The sequence below is a fragment of the Trachypithecus francoisi genome, unplaced genomic scaffold, assembly GCF_009764315.1.
Source record: "Trachypithecus francoisi isolate TF-2019V2 unplaced genomic scaffold, Tfra_2.0 Lachesis_group20, whole genome shotgun sequence".
Classification (NCBI taxonomy): Eukaryota; Metazoa; Chordata; class Mammalia; order Primates; family Cercopithecidae; genus Trachypithecus; species Trachypithecus francoisi.
In genome coordinates this window covers 56068450-56095667 of record NW_022681466.1, presented here as the reverse complement: position 1 = coordinate 56095667, position 27218 = coordinate 56068450, and the positions used below count along the sequence as shown (strand labels likewise).

Below are 27218 nucleotides of genomic sequence, written 5' to 3'. Positions count from 1 at the left end.
TATCCTTCTAAAAATAAGAAAGTGTGCTCTTTATGATAAAGTATTGTGAGCGATATAAACAGCACTTTCTTAACGGGAAGACCTATTAGAGAACTATTTTCTCCACAGCATTCATCTTTCCCCATAAACAAAATATTTACAGTGTATATTATTTCTCCTGAGTTTCAAAGACTCAGGAGAAAGATACTAGTTTTACTTTTATACACAAGTGGAACTTGTAATAAACTGCACTATCTTTTTCAGAGTATGTAAAACAAGATGTTTAGAAATAGGCCACCTGGATCTTTAGCTAATTTCATTTAGGCTAATGTCTCCACAGCTTCACCTTTAACCAAAAGTGATTTACGTACATAACCAATTTACTAACTTGTCAAGGTTTCAGAATTACAAATTAATTTCTACTAAAAGCAAAAAGATGAACTGCGACATGAGCAAAATTACTTTAAAATAAATGCATAAATAAAATGTATAAGCATATCATTTTATTTTCATTTAAGCCAACTATGCTGTAAGCTAGACAAGATGTATGATTCACATTTTACACTTTAATACAAATTTCAGAACATAAAGTATATTTTCTATTTTTCAAATCCATATTTTATCTGAAATACAATATTTATAAAACAAACAGCTCCTGCAACAAAACATTATAAGAGTTAAATTATTTATTAAAAAAATTTTTTTTAGAGACAGGGTCCCATTCTGTCGCCCAGGTTGAAGTGCAGTGGTATGATCACAGCTCACTGTAACATCAAATTCCTAGGCTCAAGCGATCTTCCTGCCTCAGCCTCTCCAACAGCTGGGACTACAGGCACGCACTACCATGCCAGGCTTTTTGTTTTTTAAATAGAGGCAAGGTCTTATTATCCTGCCTAGGCTGGTCTTGAATGCCTGGCCTCAAGTGATCCTTCTGCCTTGGCCTCCCAAAATGCTGGTATTACAGGCACGAGCTACCACATCTGGCCAAAATTATTTTTTAATGGTTGTGGTGGAGCCAATTTTCCTCATTATGTACCTATAGGGAATTAGTACACTCTCACAGTTCTTGAATACAACAAAGAATGTGGTAATGATGAGTACATACTATATATAAATTCAGCCAAACATCCACATCCAAACATCCAAAATTTAAGACTGACTTTTGATTTTAACCTAAAATTTTGAAAATAAAATTTAAAATGCCCTCCAAACTATCTTTCTCTTAGGGTAGCCATCAATCATCTTCTTTCTCAATATAGGTCTTTGCATTAACCCGTGCTATCTGCCTGGCCAAGTACCTGTCTCTAGCTGACATTACAGTTTCTTCATTGTTCCGCTTTGCAAACTTGCTCACTGCCTCAGGTGGTCTCTCTGGTTCTTTACCCTTCTCTTGCCTTTCCTCTGTGAGTCTGTGTTTTGTTCCCAGGGATGATTCAGAATTAGAGGCTTTCTCCTGGTTTCTTTCTTTGTCCTTTGCCATGTTTCTCATTTTGTTGGATATTTCTTGGTCAAAAAATGTATCCTTTGCCCTAGAATTTGGGCTGCTTTCCTTTCTGTCTCGATTTCTTTCTGAAGATTGAACACTTACTTCTCGTTTTTCTCTATCTCTGTATTTATCATTATTTTCATATCTTTCCTTCCTTACTTTCATATGCTCTTCTTTTGCTTTGCTTTTCTCTTCCTTCTCTCCTTTCTCACCGTGTCGGTTCTGATCATTTTGTTGTCTATCTCTTTCTTGTTCTCTTTGGGAATATTTCTCCCTGTCTTTCTCCCTTTTCCACACTCTGTCACTTCTTTCTCTTTGGTCCCTTGCCCTTGGTTTATCTTCCTGTTCATGCCTCTTCCAATGGGAATCTCTATGACTGGCCTCTCTGTGCCTATGAGAATCCCTTTCTTTCCAGTAATCGCGGTCAGTGTAATGGTTCTCCTGGTCTCTGGATTGCTTCTGTTGGTGGTGATCTTCCCTTTTCTCATGTCCTCTCGATGTTCGTGATCCTTTCGTGTGGTGTCTGGCACTGTGCCCTCTTTCTTCACTAGGTGACCGAGAGTGGTTTTGATTCCTGTGGTGCTTGGGGTCATTCTCAGGAGTCTCTATGACCTTTTCCCTTCTGCAGTTCACTCTAGTTTCTTCTACTTCATCATCCTCACTGCTCTTAGCATCAAAGTCACTGTCTGCATCTGGGTTTTTCTCCACTTTCACATCAGTTTGAAGAAAGCATTTCTCCTGTGGTATTCTGCTTTTTGAACTTACTTCATTGGAGTAGCCCCTTGATTTTTCTTCCTTTATACCAGATCTTAAAAACAAAAAAACAAAAAAGGGCAGAAAAAATGCCACATTATCAGTTGTAATAAGCAAATGAAGGGTTCATATAATTTTTATCAATACTCAAATCAATACACCTATAGTGATATATACTGTCTGATTATCCAAATGCAAAAAGGTCCTGATGTCTATGCAAACTAGTAATTTCAAATTCATGCCATTCAGAATATGTCCAATATTTGTAAAAGTGAAAAGAGAAAATTAGCCCTTGTCTACTATATTATTAGAACATACAGGCAAGGGTTTGTACAGGTCTTCATTTTTTGGTAAGCCTAAGACAAAGAATAATTGGGAAAAGTAAGATATGTTCTGAATCTAAGTTCCGTTTTCGCAACATGAAGCTTAAGTTGTGACTCTCAGATTTTTTGTTTCCTTTCTTATTTATTTTGAGACAGTCTGTCACCCAGGCTGGAGTGCAGAGGCACAATCTTGGTTCACTGCAACCTCCGCCTCCCAGGCTCAAGTGATCCTCTCACCTTAGTTTCCCGAGCAGCTGGGATTACAAGCCTGCACCAACACGCCCAGCTAATTTTTGTATTTTTAGTAGAGATGGGGTTTCGCCATGTTGGCCAAACTGGTCTCAAACTCTTGACCTCAGGTGATCCAACCACCTCAGCCTTCCAAAGTGCGGGGATTACAGGCATGAGCCACCATGCTCGGCCTTTTTCTTTTCAAAAAATTATAAAAATAGTCCTAGAAATACATGAAGATAATCTCTGCACAGCAAAACAGTGGCAAATATAATCCTAAATATTTACTCTCTCTCATGATGAAAAACGCGCTAGTATCCTGATATACTCCTTGGCACCTATCACAATAACATGGAAATATATTAATTTGTCCATTAGAATCAACAGCACTAAAATTATTTATATTACTTATGTTGTTCCAGCTGGCAAGTACAGTTAACTTTGTACTACTCACACAGTGAGTATAATGTAAATAAGAATCACTCAGTGATTCTTACTAATCACTTACTAACCACACTAATGCTGCAACAACTTTGGTTCTCCAGGAATTACCGGCAGAACTATCTTGGCTAAAGGACCCACTAACAGTTAGGAATTTGATTATTAGACTCTGAGAAGTACAACTATGTCAACGACATTACAGAGTTTCCAGATGAAACTCTAATACAAAGACATAATGTATAATTTCCATTCAAAACCTGAATTTCAAATACAGTTTCTTAGATTCATACTTCTCACCAATTTTATAATCAAAACCTAGTAGCGCAGGGAGGGAGTGGGGCATAAACTTCCTCTCCTCACCTTAATTCTATTCTCCTACCTCTTCCCTTCCTTAGCAACATACACTCAGATCTACTCAGAACCGTTTCTGTTAATTTTTTTTTTGCTTAGGACAGACTCTTTTACCTTCAGCTACATACTTATGGCATAATCATCTCACCACTCCTGTAATACCTTATAACTTTATTCAAAAATCCTCTAATCCTTTACCTTCTAGACCAGCACTAATAGAAATGCCTCAGGAAATGGTAATATTCATATCTGAGCTGTCCCAATATGGCAACCAACAGCCAAATATGGCAACTGAGTATCTGAAATGTGGCCACTGTGATCAAAACTTTAAATTTTATTTACTTTAATTTTTTATTTTATTTTATTTTATTTTATTTTATTATTAATTAATTTATTTATTTTGAGACAGAGTCTTGCACTGTCGCCCAGGCTGTAGTGCAGTGGTGCAATCTCAGCTCACTGCAATCTCAGCTCACTGCAAGCCCCGCCTCCTGGGTTCACGCCATTCTCTGGCCTCAGTCTCCTGAGAAGATGGGACTATAGGCTCCTGCCACCACGCCCAGCTAATTTTTTGTTTTTGTATTTTTAGTAGAGACAGGGTTTCACCGTGTTAGCGAGGATGGTCTCAATCTCCTGACCTTGTGATCCGCCCGCCTCGGTCTCCCAAAGTGCTTACAGGAGTAAGCCACTGCGCCCAGCCATTTTATTTTATTTTTTGAGATGGAGTCTAGCTCTGTCGCCAGGTTGAAGTGCAGTGGTGCAATCTCAGCTCACTGCAATCTCCGCCTTCCGGGTTTAAGCAATTCTCCTGCCTCAACCTCCTGAGTAGCTGGGATTACAGGCATGTGCCACCATGCCTAGCTAATTTTTTGTATTTTTAGTAGAGACAAGGTTTCACCATGTTGGCCAGGATGGTCTCAATCTCCTGACCTCATGATCCGCCCGCCTCACCCTCCCAAAGTGCTGGGATTACAGGCGTGAGCCACCGCACTCAACCTACTTTATTTACTTTAAATTAAGTAGCTACACGTGACTAGTGCCTACATACTGAACAGTGCTGTTCTAGCCCCTGATATGTAAGTCTTACATTTTATGAAGGCTGGAACCTATTTTTGAAAATAAATCACTTCCTTTTTATATACTATCTGAACACGTATATAAGACTTACATTGTAGACACCTAATTCTTTCCAAATTTCTCCTTAATTCTGACAGCAAAATCATTTTAAGGTACCAGGCACCAATCATTTTAAGGATCATGAGGAATACCTACATTCTTATTTAAAAAAAAAAAAAAAAAGCAGCCAGGTGCAGTGGCTCATACATGTAATCCCAGCACTTTGGGAGGCTGAGATGGAGGCATCACTCAAGCCCAGGAGCTCGAGACCAGCCTGGGCAACATAAAGCCCCATCTCTACAACAAAAATACAAAAAGAGGCTGGGCATGGTGGCTCACGCATATAATCCCAGCACTTTGGGAGGCCAAGGCAGATGGATCACCTGAGGTCAGGAATTCGAGCTCAGTCTGGCCAACATGGTGAAACTCCATCTCTACTAAAAACACAAAGATTAGCTGGGCATAGTGGCATGCACCTGTAGTCCTAGCTACTCAGGAAGCTGAGGCAGGAGAATCGCTTGAACCTGGGAGGCAGAGGTTGTAGTGAGCCGAGATCGCGCCATTGCACTCCAGCCTGGGCAACAGAGTGAGACTCCATTCCATCTCAAAAAAAAAAAAAACCAAAAAACCAGGCCGGGCGCGGTGGCTCAAGCCTGTAATCCCAGCATTTTGGGAGGCCGAGACGGGCGGATCACGAGGTCAGGAGATCGAGACCATCCTGGCTAACCCAGTGAAACCCTGGTGAAACTCCGTCTCTACTAAAAAATACAAAAAACTAGCCGGGCGAGGTGGCGGGCGCCTGTAGTCCCAGCTACTCGGGAGGCTGAGGCAGGAGAATGGCGTGAACCCGGGAGGTGGAGCTTGCAGTGAGCTGAGATCTGGCCACTGCACTCCAGCCTGGGCGACAGAGCAAGACTCCGTCTCAAAAAAAAACCAAAAAAAAACAAAAACACAAAAAGAAAATTGGCTGGGCATGATGGCTTGCACCTGTAGTCCCAGCTACTTGGGAGGATCATTTGAGCCCCTGAGGCAAAGGTTGCAGTGAGCTTGACTGAATCACTGTACTCCATCCCACCCTAGGCGACAGAGTGCGACTCTGTCTCAAAAAAAAAAAAAAAGGAAAAACCACAATTTGATTTTGCTTTCCTTTGAAGATTTTGCTCTCCCTTGTTAAGAACCATAAGTCACTTAAAAATTCAGAAACTTTATACATTAAAAGTCTGTCTTTGGTTTTACAATATTAAACTCAATCACTGACTTTTAATGTAACAATTTCTGTGAACTGCAGAATAAAAATGATCTTAAACTAAATCTGTAGGTTTTAAAATCAAGAAACTGCAAATTTCTAGCCATTCATTCAATTAGGAAAGGCTGACTGACAACACAATATGCAATGTTGTAATCTTCCATCTTTCAGAGGGTTAAAATGACCCCACAACCACAGATTATTATAACAGTATCTTTCTTCAAAATATTTCATATACGTCTCCTCACCTGGCTTCACGAAAGCTGCATTTAGGTACTTCCTCTTCACCAACTGCTTGATTTAATAGGTGCCTATAAAATCCACTGAGATCTCTCTGCTTGGTTACATCCAAACATGCTAACAGAGGGAAAGCAAAAATTAGAATATATTCAATAAGGCACAGTGCAGTTTCATTTTATAGACGTAGAGTATATAACATACAGTGTGTAAACTCTTCTCTGGATCAGGACTCGGCAAACTATATCCTACAGGCCAAATTGGGCCTGTTGCCTGTTTTTATAAATACATTTTTATTGAAACAAAGCCCTGTTCATTTATGTATTGTCCAAAGCTGCTTTTGTACTACAAAGGCAGAGCTGAGTAACTGCGACAGAGATCACATATACAAAAAGCCCTAAAGTATGAATACGATCTGGCATTCATAAATATGAATTTATAAATTTAAAGTCTTAAAATATGAATACTAAAATACTATCTGGTCCTTTATAGAAAGACTGCTGACTGGCACTCTAAACACACAGTACATGCTTAGACAGAATGTTAAAGACTTGGTTTTCTTCTAATTAAAAGCTGAAGAGGTCAAGCGCAGTGGCTCACGCCTGTAATCCTAGAACTCTGGGAGGCTGAGGTGGGTGGATCATCTGAGCTCAGGAGTTCAAGACAAACCTGGCCAACATGGTAAAATTCCGTCTCTACTAAAAATATAAAAATTATCCAGGTGTGGTGGTACGTGCCTGTAATCCCGGCTACTTGGGAGGCTGAGGCATAAGAATTACTTGAACTCGGGAGGCAGAGGTTGCAGTGAGCCAAGATCACACGACTGCACTTCAGCCTGGGCGACAGAGCGAGACTCTGTCTCAGAAAAAAAAAAAAAAAAAAAAACAGCTGATGAGCATTTGTCAATTAAAGTATTTATACAGGGCCAGGCATGGTGGTTCATGCCTGTAATGCCAACACTTTGGGAGGCTGAGGCAGGAAGATTACTTGAGCCCAGGAGTTCGAGACCAGCCCTGGAAACATAGTGAGACCCCGTCTCTACAAAAAATACAAAAATTAACCAGACACGGTGGTATGCTCCTATAGTCCCAGCTACTCAAGAGGCTGAAGTGGGAGGATCACTGGAGCCTGGGAGGTCAGGGCCGCAGTGAGCCATGGCTGAGCCATTGCACTCCAGCCTGGGTGACAGAAACCCAGTCTCAAAAAAAAAAAGTATTTTATAAATATATACTCTACTTAGATCTTGAGACATAATCATGAGCAGAAAGCACTAAAGCATTAAGATAATCTTAATTCATCCAATTTTTATTCTTTCTTCAATTAATGTTATTCCTTTTCTAATTGCCTCATTGATGCTCCTTGAGTGGTGTTACTCTATTATTTTCTCATTCCAGAAAAATGTAACTAGGGTTTAAAATTATATTTATATTGTTTCTGACAAATGCCATGGTGTTATACTTTGTAATAAATGTTTTTACATTTCAAATCATGTTCTAAGGCAAAAGCCACAAAATGAGAACTAAGTCTAGTAGAAATAATAGTTACTGAAGAGTTCAACTGTGTTTTTAAACTTTCCTCTTTGTTTTATAGTACTATATAATACCATATTTCTTGTGTTTTGAATTCCTAAATATAAATTATGATCACAAATTCATAACCCAAAAGTTCAGTGACAGAGCCAACAGCTAACCACAGGGTAGAGATTCTGCTACTGTTTCCTTGTGCCTTTCCCACTTTTCATGTTACCTTCCAGTGCAGCAGCCCTCTTTTCTCTTTCTTCTTCCTCAGCTCTCTCTTGCAGTTTTTTCTTATATGCAGATGTCACAAATGCTTCTTTATCATCAAACTCTCCCTTTTCCATTTCTCGTTCTCTCTGGATTTTCTTTTCCATTCTTTTTTCCTGTTCCTTTTTTCTGATCTCAACGGCTTTTAGCAAGTTGTGAATATACTTGGGCTAAGGAAATAAAAAAGATTTACGAAAAGAGTAAAAAAATAGTAATTGTTAATATTACAATTTTTATAATGAATTCATTAAGATAGAAATGATCGTCCCAAATAAGACTGTCTTCCCTACATTCAATATAAACTTACTAGCAAGATTAATATTGAAACTATTTTCAATAAAAATTTAGGTATAGCAGAGATAGAAACTGTTTATAATGTGATTTAACTTTAAAAAACATCAAACTAAATATAATTTTTTTTCTCTTTTTTCTGGTATTCTCTTAATTAAAAAAAAAATCAGAAAAGTTCCTGCTAATTTTTCACATTTAGTAGAAATATGACTATTTAAAATAGTAGCTTTAATATAATTTTATACCATCACTCTACTAGTAGGTAACTGTCAGATGCAAATGCCCTTAAAATCAGCCTGTGCTTGTGAAAGAACAAGAGCTGACAGAAAGAAAATCTGAACTTATTTCAGTTTTTCCCCCTCCCACATTTTTTTCTCACTGAAAATAAAATCAAGATAGGTGTAGGCAGATGATTCAGTTACCAGCTAGGAAGAAATGAAAAAAATGAGAGGATAATAAAACACAAATAAACATACACAGGGCAGGAGCAGTACAAATTTGGTACATTAGAATTCTAAGGAAAAGTTTCCAAAAAACTATTTGCAAAGATTTCAAAGCAAAAAACAAAATTGTGAGGTAATTCACTTGGCCTGTTAGGATAATATACGTAGTACTTCTTGAGTTCTAAGATCAAATCTATAATATCTGGAATTAGGGACTCTTCATACTTCACATACCTAAAAGCTTTTTCTCAGATCATTCTCATGTTAAAACAAGATTAAAACACAAAATGTAGGTCAGGGTCAAAGAAAGTGTGTTATTTCAGCTAACAAACCTTTCGGTCTTTCCCCAAAAGCAATTTGGGATTATTTTCCTCCTTTTTTTTCTGCATTTCATCATAAATACTGTCATATTCATACACAGTAGCATCTTCTGCAAGGGCCTTCTGGATTTCCAGTTTGGTCTTAAAAAAAAAAATTAAACATGTTTCAAAAATATGAGCCAGCCAATAGATACAACAAAATCTATGTTTTTTGAGAATGGTTCATAAATTGAAAATATATCCTAAAAATTACAATCACATTTCAGATACAAAATATGAATAAATTCTGGAGCTAGGCTGCCTGGGTATGAATTCTGGCTCTACACTTACTAATTACTCTGGGCACGTTTGTTTATAATCTTTTGGTACCTTAATTTCCTCATCTAGAAGAGAAAGAATAATGATTATCCTTACATTCTAAGCTGTTATAATTAAATGACTAAACTTAAAACAGAGCCTGATAAAGTATTCAATAAACATCAACTATTATTATCATCTATTCATTTGTACATAATTATCCACATCAAAAGGTCAAAAGGTACGACGGAAACACCTAACCTTGGTTTTGACAGGCCTGTATTATATACTAAACTTTCATTATCATTTTTAGAGTTGTCAAACATAAAGTCTCTGCCTTTATCATGTTCCTTCCATCTTAAATGATGTTTTTTTCTTCTCTTTCAAGCTATCAAAATCTTATCCAGTGTTTAAGGGCCAGTCCTACTTCTTCTTTGAGCCCATTTCTGAGGCCTCTAACCCCCAATGATCTTTCTTCTAAACACTGAGGAACATTCTATTCTGCAATAATTAGCTCTTAATAATATACTATTTTTTTTTTTTAAGAGACAGGGTCTCACTCTGTCGTCAGGCTAGAGTGCAGTGGTGCAATCTTGGCTCACTGCAACCTCTGCCTCCCAGGCTTCAAGTGGTCCTCCCACTTCAGCCGCCCAAGTAGCTGGGACTATAGGCGTGTGCCACCATGCCTGCCTAATTTTTATATGTTTTGTAGAGACAGAGTTTCACCATGTTGCTCAGGCTGGTCTTGAACTCCTGGGCTCAAATGATCCACCTACCTCAGCGCCCCCACAAAGTGCTGGGATTACACGCCTGAGTCACCATGCCAGGCATGGGCGTTTTTACTTCCTGTTTTACAAATCTTAGCCTTTTGCCCCCGGTTGTAAATTCCTGAAGTACAGAGTCTATACACTTCAACTTTTTCCTGAATTGCTAGACTGGCTAATGTAGAACCCAAGAGGGATCCTTTTTAAGTGACAGGATGATGTAATTATTCAAAAGAATCTATCTGATAGACTCGGGTTTTTACATACCAACATTTAAACTCTGAATAATGCACATGCTAACTGAAAAACCTTTTTTCTAGAATATTGTTTAAAATATTAAGAAATTCATTTTTTTCACTTCTCAACCTTTACAAAGTGAAAGATTCTCCTGCCTAGATGTTGAAATGGCACTCCTGTTCACTCCCCAAAACTAGCCTGGCTAACACAAAGAGGGAAACATGGAATCTAAGAAATAATCACCACTACAATAACAAAAAGCAAGGGAAAAGGGAGACTGAGGGCTGTTTTTTTTTGAGACGAAGTCTCTCACTGTTGCCCCGGCTGGTGTGCAGTGGCGCCATCTTGGCTCGCTGCAACCTCTGCCTCCCGGGTTCAAGCAATTCCCCTGCCTCAGCCTCCAGAGTAGCTAGGATTACAGGTACCTGCCACCACACCTGGCTAATTTTTTGTATTTTTAGTAGAGACGGGGTTTCACTATATTGGTCAAGCTGTTCTCGAACTCCTGACCTCATGATCTACCTACCTCGGCCTCCTGAAGTGCCGAGATTACATGCGTGAGCCACTGAGCCCGGCCAGGGCTGTTTTAAACTGATGACATGCCTTTGTATATGCTGGGAGAAGAGCTGCAGGGGAGCACTTGAGTAGATATGTTACTATTAACTATGTTGCAACATAATAATAAATAAAGCAAAAACTGAACAGATATCCAAGGAAAAACAGACAAATCCACAATTACAGCAAGAGATTTTAACATATGCCTCTCAGTAACAGAATGGACAAAAAAAAAAAAAAAAAAAAAAAAAACCCCAACCAACCAACCAACAAACAACAACAAAAACACAGTATGAATATATGTGGATTAACACAGCTGGCCCAATGGACACACACAGAACATTTTCTTTTTTCTTTTTTTTGGGGGGTTCGGAATCTTGCTCTGTCACCTAGGCTGGAGTGCAGTGGCACCATCTTGGCTCACCGCAACCTCCACCTGCTGTGTTCAAGTGATTCTCCTGCCTCAGCCTCCTGAGTAGCTGGGACTACAGGTATACACCACCAGGCCCGGCTAATTTTTATATCAATACAGAACATTTTCAAACACAGAAAAAATATTTATAAAAACTGACTATATACTGGACCATAAAGTAAACCTCTACCTGTTTTAAAGGCATGAAACAACACAGTGCAGTGCCTTGGAACCCAAAATAATCATGTTAGGGACTCGCTGTGGTGGCTCATGCCTGTAATCCCAACACTTTTTGGGGGGCCAAGGTGGGCGGATCACCTGAGATCAGGAGACCAGCCTGGCCAACATGGTGAAACCCTGTCTCTACTAAAAATATAAAAATTAGCCGGGCGTGGTGGTGCACACCTGTAATCCCAGCTATAAGGAGGCTGAGGCAGAAGAATCACTTGAATCCAGGAGGTGGAGGTTGCAGTGAGCCACTGCACTCCAGCCTACGTACAGAGCGACACTCCATCTCAAAAACAAAAACAAAAACAAAACAAAACAAAAAACCCCCAAAACAAACAAGCAAAATACCAAAGTAATCACATTAGGAATGAATAACAAAAAGGTAATCAAAAACTTCCGTTATGTTCAGAAATTAGTAATACATGGGTCAAACAAGAAATCATAATGCAAATCAGAACATGTTTTGCATGAAACAACAAAAATATTGCCTATCAAAATCGATAAGACGCAGCTACAGAAGTACTTAGAGGGAAACATATAGCATTAAATGCATACATCAGAAAAGAGAAAGAAAACAGAGAGCTATGCACCCATCTCAAACAGTTAAAAAATAACAAAATAAACCCAAAGAAAATAGAAGGAAGAAAACACTAATCTGTCAGGACAGAAAATGAAATAGAAACGAACAAAATGTATACAGTATTATATTAGCTCATAGTATAAGGCTCGCTAAACCTTGGTATTATCAAATTTTTTTTTTGCCCAGTCTCACTTATGATGCAAAAATCTTCAATACTTAAAAACTCTCAAAAACTTCAGTAAGCCAAATGCAACAATATAAGAAAAGGATAACATTTTATGCTCATGTTAGGTTTGTGCCACTTATGTGAAGTCACAGTGATTGATTTTCTAAAGTTAAGCTGACTTCACATTATTGGTATAAAACCAACATGGTCATGAAGTAGTATCCTTTTTGTATATAGTTCACCATTTAAACAAATAAACAACAAAACCCTCAAACTAAGAAAACAATTTCCTTAGATTAGCATCAAATATCTACCAGAGACCTACAGCAAATGTTTTATTTCCTGATGACATACTGAAAGTTTTCCCAATGAAATAGGCAATACGACAATAATGTTGCCATCATCGGTTCTGTAAACTTGAGATTCTGATAAAAGAAGAAAAAAATCATTTAAAGTACCCCATTTTAAAGAGCACTTTCTCTAAGATTCAGTAAATGCAATCAAGCTAGTATTCTTCATAGTAAAATGAAAAATAGTTTCAATTGGATGGATAAAGACACTTGACAAGCTGAATCAACCAAGTGGGGAACAAATGGAAGAGTATGTAATATATGTGTGAGAAAAAAATCAGCAGAAAGCAGGTGAAAGGTATAAGAGTTGTAGCAGCATTCTTAATTTCCAAGCAAACTATGAAAAAGTCCCACTAAACAGATAAAGTGTCTTGAACAAGACAGAGTTAAGAATAAAATTAGATTTGGGATTCATGCTTTAAGTGAAGAAAAAAAGGCAGCATAAAATGTTAAAATAATCCTGGAAAACAAGATACCTGTATTATCGTGGATAAGTTACCCAACTCTCCAGAACTAAGTCTCCCATTTACATAGTGAGGAAGTTGAATTTAACGGTCTCTCCAAAATTCTGACTCAAAGCACTACAATGTTTATATTAAATAATGTTTTTTTATGTTTTATGTGTAAATTATATCATTCTGAGGCTGCTGAGTTAACACATTATATTTCACTGTGAAACTCTGACATTATCTTAAAATGACTAAATATATCCTTCTGTGCCAATTCCTCCAGGAGGGTGTGAAACACAGTAGTTAAAAGCTTAGGTTCTGAAGTTTCACTGTCTAGTTTGAACACAGCCCTACCATTTATTAACTATGTGGTCTCATGCAAGTCACATAAATTCTTCTTGCTTTCATTTCCTTAACTACAAAATAAGGATTATAAAAGCATCTATCTCATAGAATTATTGTAAGAATTAAAGATCATTCTTAAACATGGTTGATATGATGCCTGGCACATACAAAGTGCTTAATAAACTTACCTTTATGCAGGTTTCCAGTTAGACAAAGAGGAAATAGTATCAAAAATTATAAAGCTAATGTGGAGGATAAATAATTTAAAATGAAAAAGAAAGGCACCTTGCTATTGTTTAATTTCATTACATTCTATAGCAGAAAATCTAAGATATACTAGTATAGAAGTAGAAAAATTAGTAAGTCTTCAGGCCCAGTTTGATATTCAGTAGTATGATCTTAAGGAGCACTTTATCCTTTCTGAGTTTCAGATTTCTTAATCAGGACTATGGGCAAGTTTGTGAGAATTGTAAAAGATAAATGTAAGTAAAAAGTACTTGGAAACACTAAGGTACCAGAAAGTCTTTTACAATTATCAGGCCTGACACGGTGGCTCACACCTGTAATCCCAGCACTTTGGGAGGCTGAGGTGGGCGGATCACCTGAGGTCAGGGGTTTCAGAACAGCCTGACCAACATGGTGAAACCCCGTCTCTACTAAAAACACAAAAATTAGCTGGGCGTGGTGGTATGCGCCTTTAGTCCCAGCTACTTGGGAGGCTGAGACAGGAGAATTGCTTGAACCCAGGAGACGGAGACTGCAGTGAGCCGAGAGTGTACCACGGCACTCCAGCGTGGGCAACAGAGCAAGACTCCATCTCAGAAATAAATAAATAAATCTCTATGTCTATATATTTTTATCTATCTCTGATATTCTTCTTTCTTGGCAGATGAGTTTCAAATAATTATAAGTTTGTGAAACCATTTTGATTGTGAAAAGGTTTGTTTTTTTTCCCAAGTAAGCTCACTAGCAAGAATTCAATAATAAATAACAACAGGCCAAACAATCCATTATTAGACTAATGAGTCACCTACAAGCAGAACTGGTTTAATCTATAGCACAGCAATAAGGAGCTAATTCTTCATTGTGTTTTTCCTTAAATCTACTCTGTTTTAGTCTCAGCACCTAGATACTAAAACTGATGCTTAATAATGAACCAAAATGCTTCACTGAATGCACTTATCCCAGTCTTCTACCTTACCTGTTTCATGGCCTGCTTCTTAGCAGCTTCCCTCTGAAGGCTTTCACTCATGGAGGTCTATCAAACAGAAATATATTGTCACTTTTTAAAAAATTTAAAATTTCTTTTCCAGTACGAGTGTCCCCTATCTAAAATACGTGGGACCAGAAATGTTTTGTATTTCAGATTTTTAAAATACTTAGTGGTTCAGCATCCCAAATCTGAAAGTCTGATGCTCCAATGAGCATTTCCTCTGAGCTTCACATTAGTGCTCAAAAAAGTTTTAGATTTTAGAACATTTAGGATTTTCGATTTTCATATTTGGGATGCTCAACCTGTTTTCTGGTTGGCAATGGTGCCTTACTTATAGCTAAAAGTAAAAAGATATAATACGAATTAAACTAACATTTTCAGGGTTTCTCCCCTAAACTTCAGGAAATAAATGAATTTGTTTTGTAAATCCTAGAATAGATTATAAGGTGTCAGAGAAAATGGAATGGTACAGGAAAAAATGAGGAAACATGAATTTTTAATCCTAACTTCACTACTGTCATTCAACCTTTATGGATTTCAATTTGCTTCATGTGAACATGAGAGAGAGAGAGTGTGTTTGAGTGTGTGAAATGGGGAAAGACTGGACTAGATAATATTTCAGGTACCTTCCAACACTAAAATGGTATGATTCCCAGCTTACAAAAAGCAAATTATTTTCATATTCATCACTCAATATAGTGTATCAAGCTCTCAGTTTATGCTTAAGGCTTAGGGACAGCAGTAACTATTCGTGGCTATAATCATTCAAAAACTATGTACTGAAAAGCCTTCCATACCAGGCATATTTAGGTCCTGAGGATAGTGAAAAAGCAAGAACAGTCTCTGTCTTAAGGCCAGAGACTGAAACAAGATCTTGCTTCAGATAAATGGTCTGAAAGGGAAGACAATTAAAGAGATAATTATAATATATGGACAGGCACGGCGGCTCATGCCTGTAATCCCAGCACTTTGGGAGGCTGAGGCGGGCGGATCACTTAAGGCCAGGAGTTTGAGACCAGTCTGGCCAACATGTTGAAACCCTATCTCTACTAAACATACAAAAATGAGCCGGGAGTGTTGGAGCACACTTGTAATCCCAGCTACTTGGAAGGTTGAGACATGAGCATCACTTGAACCTGGGAGGCAGACGTTGCAGTGAGCCGAGATTGTGCCACTGCACTCCAGCCTGGGCAACAGAACCAGGCTCCATCTCAAAAAAAAAGAAGGCAATTACAATATAAATATGATAAGCAATATAATAAAGGAATAAACAAAGGGCTGGGAAGCCCAGGGCAGAGAAGGCAACTAGATGTATATGAAGAATCAAGAGTCCCTTTCCAAAAGAGATATGACATTAGATGAGAATCAAAGAGAATAAAAATGTAAAAGAATGCAAGAGGAAGACAGGAAGTAGTCATCCCATGGGCAAAAGTAAAGATTACATACAGCTGAGAAAAAAAAATACTTAAGAAAAATATGTTTCCTTAAAAGTATCAGGCTTTAATTATCAGGGAAATGTAAATCAGAACCACTATGAGATAACATCTCAGACCTGTTAGAATGGCTATTATAAAAAAGTCAGAAAATTACAAAGGTTAGCATGGTGTCAGAAAAGGGAATTCTTGTATACTGCTGGTGCAGATGTAGGCTGGTACAGTCAATATGGAAAACAGTATGGAGGTTTATAAACAAATTAAAAATAGAACTACCATTCAGCCTAGCAATCCCTGTTGGCATATAGTCAAAGGAAATGAAGTCACCACCTGGTAAAGGTATCATGTTCACTCCCATGTTCACTGCAGCATTATTTGCAATAGCCAGGTATGGAAACAACCTAAGTGTTCACTGACAAATGAATGGATAAAGAAACTGTGGTACATATGTATGATGGAGTATTAGTCAGCCTTTAAAAAGGAGATCCTGCCATTTGCCACAACATGAATGAACCTGGAGGACATTATGCTACATGGTAAGCCAAACACAAAAAGAAAAATAGTACCTGACATCACTTGTAAGTGGAATGAGATAAAGAACTTAAGAACAATGGTTACTAGGGGTGGGGTGGGAGGAAATGGGGAGAGGCAGGGATTGAACAAGTATACAGATCTAATGTACCACATGAGGACAATACGTAATAAAATTGTACTATATATGGTATTCATGCTAAATGAGTAAATTGTAGCTGCTCTTGCCACAGAAATTTTAAAAAGTATGTAAGATAATGGATATGTTAATTTGCTTTACTGTAGTAACCTTTTTACCATCTATATCCCATAACATTGTTATATACCTTAAATATGCACAATAAAAATTTTTTTAAAGTATCAGGATTTGCAAATATACTGACACTGAACTGTATAAAGGGTGAATTTTATGCTATGTGAATTACATCTTTTTATGGCTAGGGCCACATGGGTTATCCCTGTCCATCTCAATTTTGCTGTCTAAAACTGCTGTTTAAAAAAAAATGAAGTCTTAAATATAGATAAAAACGTATGTGTAAGTAACACATACATTAAACATATATACGTTTAAACATATTAACATATATATGGTTAAATATAATCCTCAGCTCTAGAATTATAGTAGTCTAGCTTATTAACACTTGCTATCTTCAGTTGTATTGTATCAGCAATTGGTGCTGTTTTTTTCTTTTTTCTTTTTTTTTTTGAAACGGAGTCTCGCTCTGTCATCCGGGCTGGAGTGCTCTGGCCGGAGGATCTCAGCTCACTGCAAGCTCCGCCTCCCGGGTTCAGGCCATTCTCCTGCCTCAGCCTCCCAGGTAGCTGGGACTACAGGCGCCGCCACCTCGCCCGGCTAGTTTTTTGTATTTTTTTAGTAGAGACGAGGTTTCACCGTGTTAGCCAGGATGGTCTCGATCTCCTGACCTCGTGATCCGCCCGTCTCGGCCTCCCCAAGTGCTGGGATTACAGGCTTGAGCCACCGCGCCCGGCCAGTGCTTTTTTTTTCATGGTAATAACCAGAACAAAATAGTTCTCTATGACCACAGACAAATAAATTTAATACACAAAGGTCATACAATATAGTACATATTTAATAAATTAAATAAGTATGCAAAGAACTAAAGACATTTTAGGTGATGGTAAACTGACTAACTGGGGGAAAGATGTTGGTAACAAAAGCAGTAACAGCTGCTAACATTTATTGAGCTAGGTGCTATGCTAAGTACACTAGCTGTGTATTACATGTATTACTCATTTAATGCAAATTTGTTACATGTAATATGACACTTTCATTCATTAGAATATCAATTTTAAATACCAAAACTGAAAGTAACTGTAAATATTTCCAATGTATTTTCATGTCTGTATTTCTAATTAGTATGAATGAAAAATTTTTTCTTGATCACTGAGTTGATGTCTTCAGGACTGAGAATACATCTCCAAATGCTGGATGTTTTCCTCTTTTACTTGCTTTTATTAGTTTTTCCTATCTCCTCCTTCAGTCTGTCACCTTTAATCTGTCAGAGTTTACCTGCTGCCTTTCAAACTGGATGCTTCAATCTAAACTATATAACTTGGTTATTATGGAGGATACTCAGAGAAATAAAATAACTTTCAAAAAGAAAACTTGGGAAAGAAAAACACAAGGCTGTACCTTTTCAGATTTTTATAAAGTATAGAATAAGCAGACTGGGAAAGGCCTTTCCAATGTAATCTATATCTATTTTGAGACATCTCAAAAGATTTTGTTTCTATGTTTACAGCTGTTTAGAAGAATGAAATACGACTGTTGAAAAAACAAGCTGTTACTACTTACACAGGAAGGTAACATAATGGAAGGAGTGCAATAGTTTTACATATTCTATTCACAAACTTATATCCCTAGAATTCAACAGCCTCAGTGGATAACTCTGAACCTAACCTGAAAAAGTCAGGAAAGATTGACAATCTTCTTCTGAAGGTCATTTGATTCTCAGTTTTCTAAATAAAGGTACTTTAACAATGAATGACTACTAAGGATGATGATTAAAACGCCAAAAACCTGTTTAAACAAATACAAAAAAAAGAGTAGCAGTAACACTCTTATTTTTTTCTATAATAGTAACCCTACATAAAAATACATAAAAAGATCTTCTATATAACATAAAAAACTCATCTAGATTCAGATTGACAGAAAAATAACTAGTACAATTAAAGGCAAAAATGAGTAAGATCTTTTTTTTTTTTTTTTGAGATGGAGTCTTGCTCTGTGGTCCAGGCTGGAGTGCAGTGGCACAATCTCGGCTCACTGCAACCTCTGCCTCCAGGATTCAAGTGATTTTCCTGCTTCAGCCTCCTGAGTAGCTGGGATTACAGGCACGCACCACCATGCCCAGCTAATTTTTGTGTTTTTAGTAGAGACAGGTTTCACCATACTGGTCAGGGTGATCTCAAACTCCTGACCTCATGATCTGCTGGCCTTGGCCTCCCAAAGTGCTGGGATTATAGCTGTGAGCCACCGTGCCTGGCCAGATCTTATGTTTTTAAAGGTCAAGTCTTTTAACATTTTTAGAGGTATCCTTAAAATACTAATACAGTATACATACACAACAGAATAGTATTTGGCCATAAAAAGAATGAAACCATGTCATTTACAGCAACATGGAAGGAACTTGAGGTCATTATCTTAAGTAAAATAAGCCACACACAAAAAGATAAACATCATATGTTCTCAATTGCATGTGGGAGCTAAAATAAATTTGATCACATGGAGGTAGGGTGAAAAGGTAGATAACAGAGACTGAGAAGGGTAAGTGAGGGAAGTGGGGAGGATGAAGAGAAGCTGGTTAAAGGGTACAAACATACAGTAAGATAGAAGGAATATATTCAGTGTTTGACAGAAGAGTAAGGTGACTATCCTTTTTGTTTGTTTGTTTGAGATGGAGTCTTGCTCTGCTGCCCAGGCTGGAGGGCAGTGGTGTGATTTCAGCTCACTGAAACCTCTGCCTCCCGGGTTCAAGCAATTCTCCTGCCTCAGCCTCCCGAGTAGCTGGGATTACAAGTGCGCACCACCACGCCTGGCTAATCTTTTTGTATTTTTAGTAGAGATGGGGTTCCACCATGATGGCTAGGCTGGTCTCAAACTCCTGGCCTCAAGTGATCTACCTACCTCGGCCTCCCAAAGTGTTGGGATTACTGGCATGAGCCACTGCGCCCAGCCAGGGTGACTATACTTAACAGAAACGTATTGTACTTGGGTAACAAACACTAATTGCCGACTTGATCCCTAAACATTATATACATGTAACAAAATCTCACAGGTACCCCATAAACTTGTATAAAATTTTCAAAAATACTAACACAAATTTTAAGAGAACTTTTAAATCAGGGAAGGGTTGATCTTACTGAACTCAGCAAGAGAAGAAATAGATTTCACGTGTGTCCTATGAATAAAACAAAATTTAAATATAACTGCAAAGATTATTAATCTCTAACTTCAGAGTTCCTATACTGTATAGCATAAGGAGGACGTACAGAATAACATTCACAAGTGTAGGCTCAGAAACAGTCTACAACTGTTCTCTCTCTTGCTAGCTTATTCTAGGTATGCTTATTTCTTCCTGTTTCAGTTTCCTCATCTATATATTAGTACCTACCTCACAAAGGTTAGCTACCATTTTTGTTATTATTATGTTCCTGTTTAAAAATATATGGCTGAAGAAATGCTTATATTTAAACAAATCAAAATTAAGTTATGAGAACACAGTAGCTATACTTTTTTTTTTCTTGGAGTATTATAGTTAAAATTATTCACCAGAAAAGCATGCAAACAATATTCCTCTTTATAGTATATTTATCAGTGTGCTTAATAAAATGTAAGGTTGGTATTTATTTGAAGTGACATTAATATAATTATATTTCCATCCACTGAATTAGAAAAATCTATTCTGCTGAATATTTAAAAGGCTGTATATGTTTTCTTTTGTGTTAAGATTCTTTAAGGTTTTATATTCAGTATGTCCATAAACAGGAAAATGTAGGATGCACATATTTGAATACTTAATTAACCATGGGAGCTGTACCATAACTAGAAATGGGTTTTCTAGAACTGATAGTGGCTTTACTAGGAATTCTTCATAAACAAAAATACACTGCCCCCAAACATGAGTAGATTATTCTCCTTTGAGGGTATCCTCTGCTGTGCTGCTATAATCAAATGGCAAGATACCAAGGACACGCCAAATGAACAGACATTTGCTTTTAATAATTGCCCTGGTTTGGGGTGAGAAGGGGAAGTACTTGTTTAAAAAAGCGTATTTTTAAACTTCAAAGAAATGTACAGTTAAGTACTGCGTACCCTTTACGTAAACTCTCCCATTGCTAGTAAGTTGCATAGAGTACAGTATCAACACCAGGGAACTGACACTGGTACACACACTGCTTATTCAGATTTCACCATTTTTATACATATACATCTGTGCGTGTATGTGTGTAGTCCCATGCCATTTTATAACACATAACTTCATGTAACTACCACCACAATCAAGACACTTAATTGTACCAGTCACCACAATACTCCTTTGCACTACTCCTTTATAAGCCGTACTCATCCTTCCTCCTCTGTCTCTAATCCCTGGCAACCATTATCTCTGTGTTTGACGGATGTTAAATAAATTGAATTATGCAGTATATCCTTTTGAGATTGGATCTTTTCTATCAGCATTATTTTCAAGGATATTTTGTATTTTGCTTAGTATAAAGATTGCAAAAACATTTCGTTCTTGCCACAAAATATCTTAGCTTACAAGTTATTTAGGGAAAAACAGCTGTTTAAAAAAAGATTAAGGCTGAACGTGACCAAACCACACAACACAGTCATTAATTGACTTATTTCAGAATTAGTAGGTAGACAATTATTCTAATTCTATGCCTGAGGACCAGTTTGCAGTGTAACACAGGAGAATATTCATTAAAAGTGGCTTCTTTTTTCTTTTTTTTGAGACAGGGTCCTGCTCTGTTGTCCAGGCTCGAGTGCAGTGGCATGATCACAGCTCACTGCAGCCTCAACTTCCCGGGCTCAAGCAATCTTCCTGCCTCAGCTTCTGGAGTAGCTAGGACTACAGATGTATGTCACCACATCCAGCTAATTTTTTAATTTTTTTGTAGAGACAGGGTCTTACTTTGTTGCCCAGGCTGATCTCAAACCCCTGGGCTCAAGTAATCCTCCCACCTTTGCCTCCTAAAGTGCTGGGATTACAGGCATAAGCCACCATGCTCAGCCAATGGTGCCTTCTAATAAAATCATTAGTTTTAAATTTAGGGAGACAAAATTTACTTCCTATAAGGGACTTTATCTCAAAGGAAAAAAAAATCAACTTATAAACAAACAGGTTCAAATGCAAACATTAGAACTTTTGTAAAAGTACAGAAAACACACTAATATTTCAAGATAGGTTCTTCATCAAAATCTCAGGAAAATACCTTTCCAAAAACCTGAAGTAGCATCTCCTTCCAAATGTTTAAACTTAATTCAGTAAACATGCTGAGAGCCTAACATGTGGACAGCACTTAGACTAGGTGCTACAAAAAGATCACAATCTAGTGGGAAAGGAGCCATATTTGGTCAACATTTAAATTTATGTCTAAGAGTTAGTAGGTTCCAGTTAGCTTTAATTCCAAATAAGAAAGGAACCCACAAAAAAAGGGAAGAAAGTGGCTGGTCTATTTTACAAACAAAATTAACATAAACAATACTTCGCACACACGCACCCGCACGCACACACATACACATTGTAAGGGTTAAAAATGTGGTCACTGGCTGGGTGCAGTGGCTCATGCCCGTAATCCCAGCACTTTGGGAGGTGGAGGCGGGCAGATCACCTGAGGTCAAGAGTTCAAGACCAGCCTTGCCAACATGGTGAAACCTCGGTTCTACTAAAAATACAAAAAAAATTAGTTGGGAATGGTGGCGCGCGCCTGTAGTCCCAGCTACTCGGGGAGGCTGAGGCAGAATTGCTTGAACCCAGGAGGTGGAGGTTGCGGTGAGCGGAGATCGCGCCACTGCACTCTAACCTGAGTGACAGAGGGAGACTCTATCTCAAAAACCAAACAAAACAAAACAAAACAAAAAAAACAAAAAGTGGTCAAAGCATAGGCACCATAAACTGCAGAATTAAGAAAAACATTGCAACTAGATTTCTTTGTTTTCTTCTCCCTCCACTGTTCTGTGTAGAGAATAAAAATTATTTAATCAATCTAATACTTGCTTCATTTTGAATAGCAGTCAGATATGACCTAAAAGGGAGACTTACAAAAAAATAAAAAAACCTTTACAATTAGCTCAGATAAATCGAAGAGAAAATACAAGACTATCGACCTTTGTTGTGTCACCATACAATTTTAAATCGATTACCTCCTGGGCGGTAGTAACCATCAGAAAAGAATTAGGGCCGGGCACAGTGGCTCACGCCTGTAATCCCAGCACTTTGGGAGGCCGAGGAGGGTGGACTGCTTAAGCTCAGGAGTTCGAGACCAGGCTGGCTGTGAAACCTCGTCTCTACTAAAAATACAAAAAAAAAAAAAAAAAAAAAAATAGCTGGGTGTGGTGGCACATGCTGTAATCCCAGCACTTTGGGAGGCCGAGATGGGCAGATAACTTGAGCTCAGGAGTTCGAGACCAGCCTGGCCAAAATGGTAAAGTCCCGTTTCCACTAAAAATAAAAATAAAAAAAATTAGCCAGGCATGGTGGCATGTGCCTGTAATCCCAGCTACTCAGGAGGCTGAGGCAGGAGAATCGCTTGAACCCGGGAAGCAGAGGTTGCAGTGAGCTGAGATCATGCCACTGCACTCCAATCTGGATGACAGAGTGAGACTCGGTCTCAAAAAAAAAAAAAAAAAAAAGGAATTAGGTCTGTATTATTGGTACTCCTTCACCAGGAAACAAAATATAGTCTAATGACACTGAAAAAATTATAGATACTAAACCATTATTTATATTATTAAATTACCTTCAATCATAAATTTATTTTAACACAAACATTTGGTAATGGGTTCTGAATTTTTTCTTTTTGCAGAAATAATTATTCCATAACTAATAAAGCACAATGGGACATATGAGCTTCCTTCTTAAATAAAATTGTACCTACCCAATTATCCAAAATGGCTCTTAGCTAAACAAAAACAGTTCAAGAACCAATCCTTCTTTCAAATGGCTCACGGCTAAAATTTTCTGTTGTGCTCTGAGAACTTCCTGTTCTTTTGTTCTTTTTTAAACTTAGCAACAGATCATTTATTAAAAGTCTTATAACTCAGCAATCTCTACTAGGGGCCTTATTTGTCTATATTCACACAACTCTTGTAAGTACACAGTTTAAGAGCTGTGATGAGTACCTAACATTTTCATTACATAAGCTCAGACCTAAGACAAACACTGCAACAGAAAAAAAACAGACACAGCTGGCCAGGTGCAGTGGCTCATGCCTGTAATCCCAGCACTTTGGGAGGCTAAGGTGGGCGGATCACGAGGTAGGGAGATCAAGACCATCCTGGCTAACAGGGTGAAACCCCATCTTTACTAAAAATTAAAAAAAAAAATTAGCCAGGCATGGTGGTACACGCCTGTAGTCCCAGCTACTCGGGAGGCTGAGGCAGGAGAATCGCCTGAACCTGGGAGACAGAGGTTGCAGTGAGCTGAGATCGCACCACTGCACTCCAGCCTGGGTGACAAAGTAAGACTCCGTCTCAAAAAAAAAAAAAAAAAGGACAAGGCTATGAAGAGAAAATTTAGAGAAAATATACATGACTCTTAACTATATTAAAAATATTCAATCTTAGCAATAACTACAGAGGTGAAAATAAAAATATTAACTTTTATCACCTATCATGTTGGTAAAGATTTTTAAAATGATATTACTCAACCCTGGCAAGGTATACTGGCAAGCAAAGACATACTCTTACAACATAAAAATGTGACAGAGAAAATGTTACAGAGAGATCACTTCATTCATAGCTGTGTTTTTAGAATGGTTCTAAATACGAACAAAAGAAAAATTACACTTCCTATCCAAAAGGATCTGAATGTATTATCTTTGACAAGTCATACTTCAACAGTTCACCACTGATGACTCAAATCCCATTCACAGGACAAGATTCTCATAATCTAACTGTCTTACAATACTGTACCGCATCATAAAAGGAAAACTTTCTGTTTTCCACATTTTTCTTTAATATTCAAACATTTAGGTTTTGAAGAATAGGCAAGTAAACTAAAAATGTATCTGTTTGAAACAATTCCATAGGAAAGCAACAGGGTAAAAATTTTCCCAAAATATGCATTAGATATATTATAAAGCCATAGAAATTAAAACAGTATATATAATAGTGCTAATACAGTACAAAGCAGACCCACAGACAAGAGACAAAAATGAAAACAAGCATATACAGAAAACTAGTATAAGAAAGAAGTGACATTTCTAATAATTAGAAAAATGACTATTTAAACAGACATCTTAAGCGACCCAGCCATTCCATGCATAGGTATTTACCTAAGAGAAATGAAAGCCTATGTACACATAAAGAATTGTATACAAATGTTTATAGCCAGTTTACTTGTAATAGCCAAAACCCGGAAACATATATACTTTGTATGGGGGGGTTATCTACTTCTTTCAGCATAGTTTGAGATTAATTCACATCATGTATCAAGTCTGTTCTTTCTTGCCAAGTAGTGTTTCCATTGTATAAACATAGCACAAATTGTTTATCCATTCACCTGTTAATGGCCTTCTCAAAGTAAGGCTGTCTTTCATTCCTGGTTACGCATGAGAAAAGGCCCTAATCCTAACAAAGCGCCTTAGTAGCTTCTGAAATTTTAGCTTCTCTCAGAAGTGAAGATATTTTAGTTTTAACCTGAATTATCTATAAATTCATTTTCATAATGTATAATAAATATCCTTGAGTGCAGAGATCTGTCTTATTCAGCCTTCTACTTACTACCAGTAGTATCCAGTACAGTGTCTTCTACACATCAGATGATCAAGAATGATGGTTCAAGTGTTTAACAAGAAAACCATTTTACAAAATTATGTTTCTAGACCAACCAAGAACTCAAACAAAATCAGAAATGAAAAAGGAGACATTACAACTGATACTACAGAAATACAAAAGATCATCAGAGACTACTATGAACTACTATACACCAACAAACTGGAAAACCTAAAGGAAACGGACAAATTCTTGGACACATACAACCTATCAAGATTGAATCAGGAAGAAATAGAAAACCTGAACAAATAACGAGTAATGAGATTGAATCAGTAATAACAAATCTAAAAAAGAAAAGCCCAGGATCTGATGGCTTCACTGCCAAAGTCTACTAAACTTACAAATACCAATTCTCCTCAAACTATTCCAAAAAATAAAAGAGGAGGGAATTCTTCCTAACTCTTTCTGTGAAGCCCTGAAATTAAAACCAGACAAGGGCACAACATTAAAAAACAAAACAAAACAAAACAAAAAAATTACAGGCCATAGTTGAACATAGATGTAAAATCTTCAACAAAATACTATCAAACCAAATCCAACAGTACATCAAAAGGAGAATATACCACAATCAAGTGGGATTTATCCCTGAGTCGTAAAGATAATTTACCATATGCAAATCAATAAACATGATATATCAAATCAACATAATGAAAGACCAAAACCATATGATCATCTCAATAGGGGAAGAAAAAGTATTCAATAAAACTCAACATCCCTTCATGAAAAAAAGGCTCAACAAACTAGGCACAGAAAAAACATACCTCGGCCTGGCACAATGGCTCACATATACAATCCCAGCACTTTGGGAGGCCAAGGCAGGCAGATCACTTGATGTCAGGAGTCTGAGACCAGCCTGGCCAACATGGTGAAATCCCATCTCTACTAAAAATAAAAAAAAAAAATTAGCCGGACATGGTGGCACACGCCTGTAGTCCCAGCTACTTGGGAGGCTGAGGCAGGAGAGTCACTTGAACCCAGGAGGCAGAGGCTGCAGTGAGTTGAGGTCATGCCACTGCATTCCAGCCTGGGCAACAGAGCGAGACTCCATCTCAAAAATAAATAAATAAACAAAAATAAATAAAAAGAAAGAACATACCTCAACTATTATATAATAAAGGCCATATATGACAAATCCATAGCTAACATTATACTGAACAGAGAAAAGCTGAAAGCTTTTCCTGTAAGAACCGGAACTAGACAAGGATGCCCACTTTCACCACTCTTATTCAATACTATACTGGAAGTCCTAGCCAAAGCAATCAGGTAAGAGAAGGAAATTAAAGGCATTCACACTGGAAAAGAGGAAGTCAAACTGTCCCTCTCTGCAGATGACATGATCTTATATTTAGAAAAACCAAATGACTCCACTAAAAAAAAAAAAAACCTCTTAAAACTAATGAGCAAATTCAGTAAAGCTGCAGGACACAAAATCAACACAAAAAATCAGTATAGCGTTCAATATACTAGCAACAAACTAGAAGAAAAAGAAATCAAGGAAGCAATGTTATTTCCAAAAACTAAAAACAAAAACCAAAACCCTAGGAATAAATTTTACCAAGGTGAAAGACCTCTACAAGGAAAACTATAAAACATCGATGAAAGAAATTAAAGAGGACACAAAAAAATGGAAAGACA

General features: G+C 37.5%; 1 protein-coding gene across 6 annotated transcripts in view; it reads right to left on the bottom strand.

Annotated features, from left to right (window-relative positions):
* Positions 1 to 460: 460 nt before the first annotated feature.
* NSRP1 (nuclear speckle splicing regulatory protein 1) overlaps positions 461 to 27218 on the bottom strand; it is a 68110-nt gene continuing 41352 nt past the window's right edge. For 4 of the 6 annotated variants that reach the window (XM_033184435.1, XM_033184439.1, XM_033184441.1 and 1 more), the window contains 5 exons: positions 14586 to 14642; positions 9014 to 9142; positions 7910 to 8117; positions 6175 to 6283; positions 1193 to 2273 (listed from right to left, as the gene is read on the bottom strand). In XM_033184435.1, the coding sequence (XP_033040326.1) occupies positions 1214 to 2273; positions 6175 to 6283; positions 7910 to 8117; positions 9014 to 9142; positions 14586 to 14642 (1563 nt within the window). In that variant the 3' untranslated portion in view covers positions 1193 to 1213. Of the gene's footprint in view, positions 2274 to 6174; positions 6284 to 7909; positions 8118 to 9013; positions 9143 to 14585; positions 14645 to 27218 lie in introns of all 6 variants that reach the window. The other 2 variants (XM_033184438.1, XM_033184436.1) reach the window with 2 other exon arrangements.